This window comes from Henckelia pumila, chromosome 3, assembly GCF_033568475.1.
Source record: "Henckelia pumila isolate YLH828 chromosome 3, ASM3356847v2, whole genome shotgun sequence".
NCBI classification, from domain to species: Eukaryota; Viridiplantae; Streptophyta; class Magnoliopsida; order Lamiales; family Gesneriaceae; genus Henckelia; species Henckelia pumila.
Window position 1 is genome coordinate 117,555,140 of NC_133122.1, and position 12,550 is coordinate 117,567,689.

General features: G+C 40.7%; 1 protein-coding gene across 1 annotated transcript; it reads left to right on the forward strand.

Moving 5' to 3' along the window:
• The first annotated feature begins 207 nt into the window (after nt 1–207).
• Nucleotides 208–2,757, forward strand: LOC140889364 (uncharacterized). The gene is made up of 7 exons (XM_073297078.1): nt 208–884; nt 1,059–1,366; nt 1,409–1,516; nt 1,631–1,674; nt 1,783–1,945; nt 2,570–2,669; nt 2,754–2,757. The coding sequence occupies exons 1-7, from the start codon at nt 208–210 to the stop codon at nt 2,755–2,757; spliced, it is 1,404 nt and encodes a 467-aa protein (XP_073153179.1).
• Nucleotides 2,758–12,550: the final 9,793 nt, after the last annotated feature.

A 12,550-nucleotide genomic window follows, 5' to 3' on the forward strand; every position in this document is an offset into this window, starting at 1 on the left:
GCGAGCATGCTTTATTGATTGAAAATTATTTGAATTACTTGACTCGGTGATTTAAATAATAAAGCATGAGTTAATTGAGATATGAACTGTATTCATGCATTTGATCTGAGATCCATCTTTGAATCGAATAAGAAGATCAGAGGTTTTGAGACATTGAAATGTTGAGATGTGAATTGAAATATCCGTGTTATAACCCTGTCAATTTAGATGGGTACTCGAAGAAGGCTAGACATGAATACTCCACTGGTTACGACTCCTCCGTTGGTTCCGGGTAATAGAGCGGTGGTACAGATGGATGATTCGATCACGCCTATGGAAGCTTTACTGAAGAGGTTCCAATCTTTTAGGCCGTCGTATTTGAATGGGAAGGAGAATCCGGTCGATTGCGAGAGTTGGTTGGAGGATATTGATCAGCTCTTTGAGTTGCTTGACTACTCTGATGACCGCAGAACTAGACTGGTAATGCATCAACTACAGGGAGTGGCAATGAGTTGGTGGATGACTACCAAAAGATGCAAAGAGAATAAAGGTACGGAAATTACTTGGGCACTTTTCAGAGCAGAGTTCTATAAGAGATTCTTTCCGGTTTCCTATCGAAAGGATAAAGGTGCCGAGTTTGAAAATTTTAGGCAAGGTAGCATGAGTATTGAGGATTATGTTACAAAGTTTGACAGTTTGTTGAGGTTCGCTCCGCATATTGCCGACAACGAGGAGGCGAAAGCAGACCAGTTCATTAATGTTTTGCACCCTGACATCTTCATTCTGGTAAATACTGGGAGGCCAGATAATTTTTTTGATGCGATGGATCAGGCTAAGGGAGCGGAAGCGGGACTGATGAGAAAGAGGGAGAATCAGTACCAGCCTCAACAGCAGCAGCAGAGGCAGTATTAGAATCAACAGCAGATGAATGAGGGTGGTAGCAGTGGTGGTAGCAAGAAGAACTATTTCCGTCCCAAAGGGAAACAGTTCAAGAAGTCGGGAAGCACTTCTTCGAGCTCGAGTGGCTCGAGACAGTTCAGTTCTGGACAGGGTTCAGGATCTTCTGGAGCTTTGTGTAGCAAGTGTGGAGGACGACACTCTAGTGAGCAATGCAGAGGAATTTTTGGGAACTGCTACATCTGTCAACAAACAGGACATTATGCCAGACAGTGTCCTCAAAAAGGTTCTGACCAGACTCAGAGTGGGAATACCTCTCGACAGTCATCTCAGCCTGGTAGGCAGGCTACTGCAGTTCACTCCTTCCAACCACAACAGCAGAACCGTCAAGGAGGTAATCAAAGTTCGAACCAACCTTCCCGACCACAGGCTAAAGTGTTTGCTCTGAACGAAGATGAGGCTCAAGCTGCACCGAATGATGTGATTACAGGTAACTGTAAGATTTTTGGTTATCCTGCATTTATTCTGATAGATACATGTGCATCTCATTCATTCTTATCTGAGAACTTTATTGTGATGCATGCCTTGCCTGTTGAGCCTATGTCTACTTTTGTATCTGTTACTTCACCTTTGGGTGGAGGTATTGTGTCAAAGAATTTGGTTAAGAACTGCGAGTTGAGTTTTGATGGGAATTCGATTGAGTGTGATTGTATTGTACTTAGTCTGTCTGATTTTGACTGCATTTTGGGAATAGACGTGTTGACTGAGTACAGGGCTACCGTGGACTGTTTTCAGAAGGTAGTTCGGTTCAGACCAGATATGGCAGATGAATGGAGATTCTTTGGTAAGGGTTCTCGTTCTAAAATTCTTTTGATATCTGTCTTATCTATGACTTGATTATTACAGAGAGTAGCCGAAGGATTTCTTATTTATGCGATCGATATTCTGAAGTCTAGCCCTGAGCTGAACGATATACCAGTGGTTAGGGAATTCCCTGATGTGTTTGCAGATGAAATTCCGGGATTGCCACCGATTTGGGAGATTGAATTCGGCATTGATTTGACGACAGGTACTCAGCCAATTTCGAAAGCTCCGTACCGAATGGCTCCAATCGAATTGAAAGAACTTAAGGAGCAATTGGAAGATTTGATTGCCAAAGGATACATTAGACCGAGTGTGTCGCCTTGGGGTGCTCCTGTCCTGTTTGTTAGGAAGAAAGATGGCTCTATGCATCTCTGCATTGACTACCGCCAACTGAATCAGGCGACAGTTAAGAACAGGTATCCTTTACCTCATATAGATGATCTTCTTGATCAATTGCAGGGTTCGTGTATTTATTCGAAGATAGATTTGAGATCGGGATATCACCAGCTGAGATTTCGTGAAGAGGATGTTCCTAAGACTACATTTAGGACAAGGTATGGACATTTTGAATTTCTTGTCATGCCTTTCGGTTTGACGAATGCCCCAGCAGTCTTTATGGGATTGATGAACCAAATCTTTCAGCGTTTTCTTGATGAGTTTGTGATTATTTTCATTGATGATATCTTAATCTATTCTAAGAGTCGTGCCGAGCATGCAGAGCATCTGAGAACAGTTTTGCAGATTTTGAGGACAGAACAGTTATTCGCCAAGCTTTCGAAAAGTGAGTTTTGGCTTGATAGAGTTGTCTTTCTGGGGCACATTATTTCAGGAGAGAGGATTACTGTTGATCCCAGCAAGATAGAAGCAGTGATGAACTGGCGAAGGCCGACTTCAGTGCCTGAGATCCACAACTTTATGGGTTTAGCAGGGTACTATATTTATTCAGGGTTTTTCTTCTATTGCGAAGCCTATTACCCAGCTGAATCAGAAGAATGCTCCTTTTCTGTGGACAGATGATTGTGAAGCCTGTTTTGTTGATTTAAAGAAGAGATTAACCAGTGCTCCGATTCTTTCTATTCCATCTGGTTCTGGAGGTTTCATAGTTTATTGCGATGCTTCTCATCTAGGTCTCGGATGTGTTCTTATGCAGAAGAAGCACATGATAGCATATGCATCGAGGCAGTTGAAACCGCACGAGACTCGCTATCCAGTACATGATCTTGAACTCGCTGCTATTGTTTTTGCCTTGAAGATCTGGCGTCACTATCTCTACGGTGAGTCTTTCGAGATCTTTTCTGACCATAAGAGTCTGAAGTACTTGTTTTCGCAGTCAGAATTGAAAATGAGACAGAGAAGATGGCTAGATTTGTTGAAGGACTTCGACTGCGAGATTAAGTATTATCCGGGGAAGTCGAATGCAGCTGCCGATGCTTTGAGTCGCAAGCTTTGCTCTTTATCTCTTTCGACGATCGGTGTTTCTCGGTTGATCGACGACTGTTGCACTTCTGGGTTGGAGTTTGAGTCAGATAGAAATCCGATCAGAGTTTGTGCGATTCAGGCCGAGCCAAAGTTGTTTGTGTCGATCGAAGAAGCACATAAATCAGATGAGAGTATTCAAAATTTGATAGAGAAGGTGAGATCAGGACACCAGTCTGAGTTTCAGGTCATAGATGATGTTTTATTTGTGAATAGCCGTATTGTTGTGCCTGAGATTGATGAGTTAAGACAGCGTATTCTGAGAGAGGCGCATTGTAGTTGGTTTAGTGTTCATCCTGGAGGCCGAAAGATGTATAACGACTTGAAGAGTCAATTCTGGTGGAAGAAGTTGAAGAAGGATGTGGTAAGGTTTGTATCCCATTGTTTGAACTGTCAGCAGGTTAAAGCCGAGAGAAAGAGACCAGGTGGGCTTCTGCACAGCCTGTCTATTTCAGAATGGAAATGGGATCACATTTCGATGGATTTTGTCATGAAGCTACCCCGATCTGTTCGAGGATGCGATGCCATTTGGGTAGTGATTGATCGTTTGACGAAGTCTGCTTGTTTCATTCCGTATCGGATGACATATCATCACGATCAGATGGCCGAGCTGTATGTCAGAGAGATTGTTAGATTGCATGGTGTGCCGAGATCGATTGTTTCAGACTGAGATCCTCGATTTACTTCTCATTTCTGGCATAGTCTACAGGAAAGCTCTTGGTACTCGTTTGCACTTGAGTACAACTTATCATTCTCAGAACGATGGTCAGTCTGAGCGGACAATTCAAACTCTGGAGTATATGTTACGAGCAGTGGTGCTTGAATTTGGCACTACTTGGCAAGATTTGTTGCCTCTCGTTGAGTTTTCGTACAACAACAGCTTTCAGACGAGTATAGGGATGGCACCATTCGAAGAGTTGTACGGAAAGAAGTGCCGATCTCCTCTGTACTGGGATGAGATGTCTGAGTCCTCAAATTTGGGACCAGATATGATTCGTGATATGGTTGAGCAGGTGAAGATTATTCGATTGAGAAAGAAGACTGCTCAGGACCGACAAGCGAAGTATGCAAATATCCATCGCAGACCTCTATCTTTTGATCAGGGAGACCGTGTATTCTTGAAGATTTCTCCGTTTAGAGGTACTATTAGATTTGGGAAGAGAGGGAAGTTGGCATCGAGATTCATCGGTCTGTATGAGATTTTGCAGAAGATAGGCGATCTAGCCTACCGATTAGCATTTCCTCCTTCTTTATCTGGAATTCACGACGTATTTCACGTCTCGATGTTGAGGAAATATCACCCCGATCCTTCACATGTTCTTCAGCCTGACGAAGCCGAACTTGATGAAACTTTGAGTTATTTCGAGAGACCGATTCATATCCTTGACAGAAAGGAGAAACAGCTCAGAACCAAATCGATTCCTTTGGTGAAAGTTCAGTGGAGTCGTCACGGAGTCGAAGAAGCGACTTGGGAGACAGAATCTGACATGAGACAGAGATTTCCTGAATTATTCATCTGATGTGAGTTCTTAATTCTGTTCTGAATTCTTAACTATCTTCTTATGAGTTGATATTGATGATTTCGAGGACGAAATCTTATTTAAGAGGGGGAGAATTGTAACGCTCCATTTTTATCTTAATTGAACTTATTGAGTTATTCCGTGATTTCAGAATTAGAGAGCCGAACTTTTACTTATCAGGGTCTATTTTGAAATTTTTGGAATTTTCAGGGACTGAAATGCAAAAATTGAGTTTATAATAATATCTAAGGATTGACTAAGTCTTTTAATCATTCCTTGTCTTCCTCATCACCCTCTCAACCGAGTTCCATCCATTGAAGACGCTCAAAGTGAGCTCCAAGCTTTGTGATTTCGATTCTAGCTCAATCCGTCCGATAGAATTGATTTCTGACTTGATATCTACGATCACAGCGACGAGTGCTCCGTTTGGAAGTACGTATATCTTAATTCTGAGAAGTTTGAGTTTTTCGATGTTTTCAAAATTTGTTTATACTCAGAGAGGATGATTTTGAGTTAGCAGTGATCGTGTATCTAAGACGGTTCGGAGATCTAACGACGATCGGAATTGTTATGATTTTTTTTTATTATTTTCAAAAACCTTGATTTTGTGATGTGTTGGGATTGTGTTGGAATTGAGGTTTGAGGATTGGAATGAGTTTATTGAGTTGTTGTTTTGCTGTCTGCATTTCCGGTTTGATCAGTTATAGCCGTTATGCCGTCAGTTTGAAGTTTGAACGTCGTTTTGATGTTTTGAGTTTGATATCGATTTTGATCACCATGACTTCTTTTGATAGATTGAATTGAAGTCCTGGAAGTTGAGAGCCTTACAGCTTTGATCAGTTGGAAGAGTTGAGCCGGTATAGTGTCGATGTTATTCTTTATTTCTCGATGGATTTGGATAGATTTTGATTAAAGGAACTTTGATTGAGAATTTTTGTTTTACAGATCGACGACTGTGAACAACACGAAGAAAGGTATAAGATGACTTTGGAATAGTATAGGATGATTAACTCGAATTCGGATTGATTCGAGTGTCCTAGAAGAAATCACATATTGCATGTCTATGTGCTTATGTGCTTATTTGAATATATGTCTGAATTGTTATTTGAATGCATTAGATTCATGTGCATTCAAATTGAGCCGAATTGATTATTCTTTTGAATTAGACGATGGTAGGCGATTTACTACTTCGTTGTTTAACTCACTATAATGCTCTAGAGTCTAGAGGATTAAAATATGCCTCGTCCACCTCGAGAGGGAAGTCGGTGTGATTGTAGGATGTTTTAACCTCGGGATCCCAAACCGAAAAAAGAAAGAAAAAAAAATTACATTTGATTATCTGAGTCTGATAATCCAAAAGTTTTAAAGACATGCATATCATTTTAATTCAGCATTTGATTGGATTAAGTGATTATATGAAGAATGAGTTTATGTTATGACTTGATATGTTTAATTGATAGCATGCTAGTCTTTTTTACTGGGAATATCAATTCTCACCGGATTATGCGGCTGTTGTCATTGTTGTATGTGTACTTGGAAACAGGTGGGGCAGGTACCAGTCAGAGACCACGTGGATAGAGGATCGAGAGATTAGAAGTGAGGCTTGGTTTTTAGAAGTCGAATGTATTCGAACTTTCGATGTTTTATAATGCATGCGAATCTAGTTATGTTTTGAAGTAATTACTAGACTCAAACCTTGGTTGTATCTTGTTGTATCGAGTAGTCGAGATTATGTTTGAATTTGTATTGTGAGACCTCGATTCTAATCATCTAATCTCAGAATAAACAATAATTACGCATACAAGATCTAAGATTAAAAGCAAAGTTTTTTTTTTTTTTTTTTTTACACAGGGTGACGCGCGGGCGCGCCACCCGAGGCGCGGGCGCGCATACAGCCCTGCCCGGGCCTCCGAGAAAGGGAGCAGAACGTGCGGGCGCTCCTCACCAGGCGCGGGCGCGCATGGCCTGCTGTTTTAGCTCAAAATAAGGCTTCAAAAGTGCAATCCAACACCCGGAAAGGCTCCGAAATGATCCAACTAACACTTTTCCAACAACGAAGTATTCAATTACAAGAAAGAGTAGAACATGCATCAATTCTATGTTCCAAAATCCAAAATACAAATCGAGTTCGAATACAATCTAAGTTCGATTTCAAATTCGACTTCTACAACAACAAGGCCTCACTCTATCAACTCGACCACCTAGCCATGCGATCTCTGACTCGGTCCTGCCCCACCTGTTGCCAAGCACACATACAAAGACAAGACAACAACCGGATAATCCGGTGAGAATAATATTCCCAGTAAAAGAGACAAACATGCAATATCATAAAAACATCTCAAACGAAATGCATCATCTTCTACATATTCAAATAACAACCATGAAATTCCACAAGCATGTCTAAAACTCAATTCATATGCATAAATGCAATGCATGTCTTTAAATCTGAGATTATCAAGTCGGATAATCAAAACATTTCAGCTTTTGCTTTTGGGATCCCGAGGACGAGATCACGTAAACAACTCACCGACTCTCCCGATCGAGGTGGTGCTATGTATCCATCCTCTAGACTTTGGTGCAACTATAAGGAGTATGCTAGCACTAGGTGAAACAGCTACACCCAGGCCACTCACAATATAATTCTCAAAACGTCTATCATCAAAAGGGCCGTCCTGCCCGCTATTCAAATCAGGGTTCATATGCTCAATATGAATGCAATGCAACATAACTCAAATAATCAATTAACATGCAAGTATGTGATTTTTCCGGAACACTCGAATCAAGTCGGATTCGAGTCATTCGTTCCATTCCATTCCAAGTCATCTTATACCTCTTTTCAACAACGTCGATGCTCCAAACCTGGAAACAACATCGATACAAGAATTCCAAATCAAAATTCTATTCCAAATCAAGTTCAACGATAAAGATAATTCAATTCAACTTTCGAGGATGGATCAACTCGATACCAAACCTCGATCAACTCTTCAACGATTCGAAAGTTGCCAATTCGGAACTCCACGATCTTCAACTAATCTGCGGAGATAAAATCAATCCAATATCAATCCATTCAAAACGAGCAACTCCCAAAAACTCAAACGAATCTCCAATTTCCATAATCTCAAACCGGCGGCATAACGGCTATAAATTCAACTAACCGAAAATGCAAACAGCATAATATCACTCTAAGCAACTCATATCAATCAACATTCAACCAAAACAATCCAATTCCAACAAATCACAAAACTCACTTTTTCGAAAATCCCTTCAAAAATTCATAACAAATCCGAACGTCTCTCTAATTCAAAACTGACAGATTATAAACGATCAGAACTCCGCCAGGAACAACATACTAGAATCTAAATCGATTCTAACCACCTCCGAAAAACAAAACATATCCGATCGGAGAAATACTTACGGTATAATGAAGCTCTCTCAGCCGTGATCGCTAATCTGCCTTCAGAAATAATTTCTAACGGACGGATCGAGCTCGGGAGGAAATCCAAAAGCTTGAAACTCACGTTGAGTTCTTCAATGGGGAAGAGAAACGTTTGGGAGGGATGAAGGGAGAATGGAAGACTTAGTCAAAGTCTAGATATTATAACAATTCCATTTTTTGCGTTTTAGTCCCTGAAAATTCCGAAATTTGCAAAGTAGTCCCTGATCAAATACAAGTCGTCTCTTGAACTCTGGAATCTCCGATTATCTCAAATAAACTCATTTAAGATAAAAACGGGGCGTTACAATTCTCCCCCTCTAAGAAAAGATTTCGTCCTCGAAATCAAACACGGTTCTAACACGAACTGTATCTCTCAACTTATTCCTTCAAGTCCGTCAATCAAAAGTCGACTCATTCTCGTCGGAATAATCTTCCTCTGCTTAGTCACAATTCGATTCATCTTCTATCTCGACAAGAAATTTCCATCTTACAACCATAGTTTTTAAACGTCTAAACAAAAACGGTGATTCTGCCCACTGAATCAAAGATAGGCTCAATATGAAATCATATAAAAACATAACAAAACTCAATCCATCAACCAAATACGAGTTCCACAAGCTAGAACAAGTATCGATGCGATATGTGATTTGAAAGGGAAACTCGAGAACCAACTGTCCCGAGTATGCTATCCCGCTACGATGACTGCTTTTACCTTTCAAGGCAGTAGCTCCAACTCTGGATAAGCTACAACAAAAGATTGTATCAAAAGCTATACAATCTAAACAACAACAACGTCACTAGGTTGATTCTCTATATCGTTCTTTGTCCAAAACTCTGAAACGAACAATTGCTGCTAACTTCGGGCTCGACAACTCCAAACAAATCTGTAAGGAAACAATAACTGATCAACATAGCGATCAACTCAATTTTCAAGTTCAATACTCCAAAACAGTTCAAATCTCCAAGAATAAAGAATTCTGTCAACTAGTGCTAAGTCAAGCACTACAGGTTATGGCATAACTTCAAAAGTTCAACTCATCTGCTCTGGCTGTCCGTAGCTCTGAGGGTATCGAACTGAAAAATTTGAATTCAGACAACAAAATCTCATCGAAATCTATGCCGAAAGAACGAGTGCATCAAAAATCTCTGTCTAAAATGACAGACTTTGGCAAAAACAAGACATCTGACTACCTCTGACAATATATCAATATTCTAATCTTGACTGAAAGTCATCCAGTACAGAAAATAATAGCAGATTCCAGCAATAGGTCACTCTAATTCAGATAGTAGATAAAATAAGAACAGTTCAAAACATCGGTTGCTGCATAAAATTCCTCAGATAAAGATTCGCAGTCAGAATGTCAAACAATCTAATCTTCTTTTCTGTCTCCAAATCAATTTCATCTGTGAAAACAATTTCTCCAACTCCACATATTATAACAGATCACGTAAATTTCCTCATAAGACAAAAGATAACAGATCTTCAAATCAATAAGATCGCTGCGAGCTCGAAGTCCAGATTCAGACATTGAGTCTCGAGTGTCTTCAGTTGTCTCGATGCATCAAGTTAATAAGTGATTCTTCTGAACAAGAATACATCCCGTAAATTTCGATAAGAAGAGATCGCTGATCGACAGAAATTCCATCATCAAATCATACAATCGAAGAAGACCATTCAATCCAAAAGAATTCAGACATCGAAGAATAACGTACAACTTCTTGGTACCACAATATGCTATCCAATTCTCAAAAGCTCCGAAAGATCAGTATAATTCTCATTCCACAAAGATAAGAAATCAACGATAAGAATTCATAACCTCTACTAATTCTTCTGAAAGATCCGGTTAATAAAACAACACTACTGGAGTATTCATCAATTCGACAATTCAACAATTTAATAGAGGCACGTTAAACATAAACAGATTCTTCAATAAGAAGGCAAGAGACTCGCCAGAATCTAACATTCCAATAAGAATAGGGAACTCAATATCGAACGTTACCTGATCTGACATTATCGGGTGCAGCCTGAGTCTGCTGATCCTCAGACAAAGCAAAGACTCGTGCCTGCTATCTGGGAGGCTGGCTTCCATACTGATTACCTTCCTGCCTATTCTGCTGCTGAGGTTGGAAAGAGTGAACAAAAGGTGCTTGCTGCTGAGGCTGAGCTGTCTGTCTCAAGAATTTTCCACTATGTGCTTGCTCAGGGACACGCTGAGGACACGTTCTTGCAAAGTGCCCCGCCTGGTTACAACTATGACAGCTTCCAAAAATACCTCTACACTGATCACTGGAGTGACGACCTCCGCAATTTGCACAAGACATGCCTGACTGTCCCGAACTCTGTCCCGATCCATACTGTCTCGAACCACTAGAGCTCGAAGAACTGGTTCCGTGCTTCTTAAACTGCTTCCCTTTCGGATGATAGTATTCCTTCCTATTACCTCCACTTCTACCACCTTCAAAACTCGATGGTTGATTCTGAAATTGAAAAGGTTGTGCCTGAAACTGTTCTTGCTGCTGCTGCGGCACAAACTGACCTCCTCTCTGTCTCCATAAACCTGCTTCAGCACCTTTTGCGTGATTCATGGCATCCGCAAAATTGTTAGGCCTATTGGTGTTTACCAACGTGAAGACGTCGGGGTTCAAACCATTAATGAACTGGTCGGCTTTAGCTTCCTCATCGCTGGCAATCAGCGGTGCAAAACGTAATAGACTATCAAACTTGGCTACATACTCTTCAATATTCAAATTCCCCTGCTTCAGATTTGCAAACTCGGCTCCCTTGTCCTTTCGGTACGACACGGGGAAAAACCGCTTATAGAACTCAGACTTGAAAAGAGCCCAAGTAATTTCCATACCTCTACTCTCCATTGCTTTCTTCGTCAAAATCCACCAGTTCTTAGCAACACCACGAAGCTGATGAATGACTAACCTGGTTCGGCGGTCATTTGAGTAATCGATAGAATCAAACAGCTGATCGATATCATCCAACCAACTCTCACAATCAACTGGATTTTCAGTGCCCATCAACAACGGCGGATTAAAAGACTGAAACCTCTTCAGCAGGGTTTCCATAGGTGTCGCTGTAGCATCCATCTCAACAGTTTCAGTACTAGCTTGCTCAGTAGCAGGAATAACTGGTGGTGGGTTCCTGTTAATAACTCGTCGAGGACCCATCTGATTATCAAAGGTTAGGACACAAGATATCTCAATCGCTGCAATTCGGTGCCCTTGCAACCTCTCAGAATTCCGGATACAGGTGAAATACAGTTCATATCTCAAATAATTCATGCTTCATATTTCAAATCACAAAATCATGTAAATCAAGTAATTCTCAACAACAAAGCATGCTCGCATGGTATTTAAATAAATCAATTTAAATAACTCAACCACATGCGAGAATCAATTCATGCAGACTCGATCTACCCCGCTCACTTCTAAATTCAGTCCAAGAATCTTATTGCTCTGATACCACTTAATGTGAGACCTCGATTCTAATCATCTAATCTCAAAATAAACAATAATTACGCATACAAGATCTAAGATTAAAAGCCCTACCCGGGCCTCCGAGAAAGGGAGCAGAACGCGCGGGCGCTCCTCACCAGGCGCGGGCGCGCATGGCCTGCTGTTTTAGCTCAAAATAAGGCTTCAAAAGTGCAATCCAACACCCGGAAAGGCTCCGACATGATCCAACTAAAACTTTTCCAACAACGAAGTATTCAATTACAAGAAAGAGTAGAACATGCATCAATTCTATGTTCCAAAATCCAAAATACAAATCGAGTTCGAATACAATCTAAGTTCGATTTCAAATTCGACTTCTACAACAGCAAAGCCTCACTCTATCAACTCGACCACCTAGCCATGCGATCTCTGACTCGGTCCTGCCCCACCTGTTGCCAAGCACACATACAAAGACAAGACAACAACCGGATAATTCGGTGAGAATAATATTCCCAGTAAAAGAGACAAACATGCAATATCATAAAAACATCTCAAACGAAATGCATCATCTTCTACATATTCAAATAACAACCATGCAATTCCACAAGCATGTCTAAAACTCAATTCATATGCATAAATGCAATGCATGTCTTTAAATCTGAGATTATCAAGTCGGATAATCAAAACATTTCAGCTTTTGCTTTTGGGATCCCGAGGACGAGATCACGTAAACAACTCACCGACTCTCCCGATCGAGGTGGTGCTATGTATCTCCATCCTCTAGACTTTGGTGCAACTATAAGGAGTATGCTAGCACTAGGTGAAACAGCTACACCCAGGCCACTCACAATATAATTCCCAAAACGTCTATCATCAAAAGGGCCGTCCTGCCCGCTATTCAAATCAGGGTTCATATGCTCAATATGAATGCAAT